Below are 3,942 nucleotides of genomic sequence, written 5' to 3' on the forward strand. Positions count from 1 at the left end.
CAACATAAATAAACAAAACCATATTTATTTATGTTGTTCTTTGCTGACCGCACCCCCCGACAAACTTCTTCAAGCATTAATCTACGGTCAACTATCTACATCTCATTATAAATAAATAAATAAATAAATAAAAAAATTTTGATTAATTGTTTCTTGAATAATTCACAAGGAGGAAGGATACTTCTCCATTTTTTATACTGTCAGTAAGCTAGTTTTAGGAATATAACTGGAATGGTAATTATTTAACCTATTTAAAAGCGTAAGGGTAGTATTAATTTTAATATTATCTTGCTTGATTTGAGTATTGTCTTTTTCAGGAATCAAAACTTTGTACAAATGTGTAATACATTTAACTCTTATTTATAACCACATGGGAATAAAATGAGTCCTGGTAATTCCTTATCCTTGTAACTTCTCCTCAACCACAAAGGCTAGGAGCAAACTGGCGGAAAAAATTTATATAAGACAAGGATAAATTGGTTAAATCTGAAAATTGGAGGTGTTTACAACTTGAGCACTTAAGAGAACCTAATATGATGGTACCGGTGGAATGGATGGAAAGCTAACACATTATTTTTCTATTTATAACATCTCTAGTTCACTTAGCGAAAGGTTGAGCAAGATGTGTAGATAATATTTCCTAATCTTCAAGGAATTCAAGACTGCTGGAGACCCTGCTTATTTTAAATAATCAGGTATGCAAATTAAATTGGTTTCAAAATTTCAAAAAATAGTTTAATTAGTTCACCTACCGTAATGAGACATTACTCCCATACTAATCCATTTATATAAGCATTGATCTCATTTTAAAAAGGAGGATAGTAACACTGTTATGTCCGTTTCAATTGGCATGTTGATCTATATCAAAGAAATTAAGATATCTATGAGTAATCAGTTAGACCTCTTATTTCTCTCAAAACTAAGAGGCCGAGTCAAATGGAAAGCGGACAAATAAAGGTTTTTATTTTTTTGAAAATACTATAATAAAACAATAATTTAAGGATTAAAATAAAAATACTGGAGGTAAAGTTAAATTAAGAAGAACATGCATAACTGTAATATACATTGGAAATAAGAAGAATTCTATTAAAGTTTGGAGAAACAAATGATGACATTGCCGATGGCATTGAGCTGAGGTCCTGGGACAGGTCAGAAAAAAATATCTAGGAAACAGGAGCCTTCACCACTGTTGATGGTCTTATGGTTCGTCCTCGATCAGAATCACTTTTCAAAAAAATACAATCACTAAATTAATTTTTTTTTAAATTAACAAAAATAAATTACTTACTCATGAATACTACTGGGCATAGGAGCTTTCTCCATTATTTCATTGAGTTGATCTTCTTCCATTACATCGAGTTCATAATTCTTACAAAGAAATGGTAATAAAGTCTTAGCCCACCATTCCGGTTCAATCCTGTGCTTTTTGGTCAACCATGGCAGGGCATAACGACGAGTGACATCTTTTAGAGAACCATCATTTTTCCATCCTACAATGTAGGATATAGGTTGCGTGCAACGGTTCTAAACAAAATTAAATCATACTTATGAGTTAACCTAATTAATAATAATATAAATTAGGTATATATATAATATGAATGAACAATTTTTTAAATGGCTACCAACTATTCCACAACAAAACTTCTAAATATTCTTCTAATTAAATATACAAGTAACATATGCCACCTCACGTAATAAATAATCTTAACTTATAAAGTTCTACTTTTTCCACAGATATGCTTGGGCCAAAAAGGACCGTTAACTTCATATTTTAAACAACATAAGGTTAATGATGAGTTTGGCCTACTACTGTTTTCCACCCCAACCAAAAAGCTTTGTAGTACCGGTAGTTGCCCTTATGGAATACCTAAGGGAAATAGTTCTCTTAGGTAACATAGCCTGGTTTTAGAAAACTCAAGAGCTACAGTCTCTTCTCAGCCATTTTTCTCTCCCACAAAAAGTATTTAATCAGTGCCATTGTGATGAGCTTAAAATATTTAATTTGCAGTATAAGAAAGCACATTATCAGCTCATTATTTTATGCTATGAGTATTTTTTTATTTCTCTTTTGAGAAAGCTTGGCAAGGATTATAGTGGAGCCTGATAGGGAAACAATGAATGATACTACCTTATTGTTCGCTGAAATTAAATCAATATGACCCAAAAGAGTAATATTAAAATTAACAATAAAATAAAACATATTTACATTATGCAAAATATGTTGCCACTACCATGAGATAATCATTTCTTATAACCATTTCAATCAACTAAAGAATTTTTGTATAAATCCTTCTTCATTAATTGTTATTTAACTGAAGTAGCCTCTATCATCTATCTCATCAAAAACCATACCCAGGGTTACCAAGTTGGGGATAATCTTCAAAATTTAGGCATTTTATATATGCCTATATAAACATAATTTTATTATTTATTTATAATCTTAAAATTCTTTCTTGAGACTGGCAATTTTTTAATAAATAATTCAAAACACTATCCAAATTATAGTCTCAAAACTTTTATTTCTTTTACACGTCCAACGTTTCGGCCAATTCGGCCATCTTCAGGGACAATCTACTCAATTCACTATGAAACATATAATTTAACCATTCCAAAAACTTCATACAGGCTATTCGGCCCAGGTCAAAACATTTATATCTAATAAGTCAAATATCCATTAAAAACCACAGTCAAAATTATTTCTCTTTAAACACTATTAATACACTTTTATTACAACCTTTCGGTTTAACTGAATCCAATCCAATCTCTTCATAAAAAATGCCAATAATACTATATCCACCGATTGGTACACAAAACCAACTTACTCAGGAAGACTTTTAAATTATCACTCCCAACATCCTTACCATCAAAAACTAAACACAGCCAAAAATCTTATTCATCGTGGTTTTTCCCTCTCTGATTCCCAATTTCATGACAATAACTATCTCCGCATTAAACAAATTCTCTTAAACAACAACTTCCCTCCAAAAATCATCGACAAACTCTTTTACAATTATAAAAACCGTACCCCATCTACACAAAATTCTCTGCAATCTTTTTCCATCCCCCGATACAGATCATTACCTTACATCCCCTTTCTTACAGACAACATTCAAAAACAATTACGTTCCTCCATCCATAACCTCCGTCTAGCCCTCAAAGCCCATAACAAACTATCTTTTATTTACACCAATCTTAAAGATCCAATTCCTCCTCAATACCGTTCCCAGGTTGTGTACCGTATCCCTTGTTCCACTTCTAATTGCAATGTATCCTAATTGGGATTAGGCATTGGGAAAACAAAAAATTTACTTAAAGACCGCATAACCCAGCACAAATATTCCGTCTCCTCCCGTAACTTCATGGCTTCTAAATTACCTGAACATAGCTTAACACTCAAACACACTTTTGATTTTGACAATACCACCATACTAGCTTCTGTCCCTAACCACGACAAACGATTAATATCAGAAAGCATTTTTATACAATTAGAAGCTTCCCCAGTCAATCACAAAACAGATAAACAAATCCCTAGGCTATTCCCAAATAGTTAATTTATTAAAGTACCCATAATTTATTTTCTTTTATCAATCATTATCTATTTTCAATTTTATTGTTTATAAAAATATTTTTTATTCTTATTAATTTGTATTCATAATTTTTTGACCTTTGGGCTCCGTATTTTTACAAATCACTGGTTTTATGTTTTTCTTTTAAACTATAACTTGACTTTTTTATCATTGGTATTTCATATCAACTGTTGTGTCATAACGGTCTTTCTTTACAGTTACGTTTCTAGCGAACACTTTGTCTAGTAGCTCTCTCTAGTGGACTTTTCAAAAAACTCATACATCAATCAGTTGCAAGCCTACCTTCTACGCCATAACGTAAGTCTCCTTTCTCGTTCTCATATTTGTTACATTATTCTTTTCCCATTCTCCATAT

General features: G+C 31.5%; 1 protein-coding gene across 1 annotated transcript in view; it reads right to left on the reverse strand.

Annotated features, from left to right (window-relative positions):
- The window catches only part of LOC106679659 (DNA repair protein complementing XP-C cells homolog), a gene marked incomplete in the record, with an annotated part of 21,480 nt that overhangs the window by 12,898 nt on the left and 4,640 nt on the right, over window positions 1–3,942 (reverse strand). Inside the window, 1 exon segment of the mRNA XM_067053335.1 lies at window positions 1,289–1,524. Within this exon segment, the coding sequence (XP_066909436.1) occupies window positions 1,289–1,524 (236 nt within the window).

The sequence above is a fragment of the Halyomorpha halys genome, unplaced genomic scaffold (assembly GCF_000696795.3).
Source record: "Halyomorpha halys isolate HHAL.00 unplaced genomic scaffold, Hhal_1.1 Scaffold213.1, whole genome shotgun sequence".
NCBI classification, from domain to species: domain Eukaryota; kingdom Metazoa; phylum Arthropoda; class Insecta; order Hemiptera; family Pentatomidae; genus Halyomorpha; species Halyomorpha halys.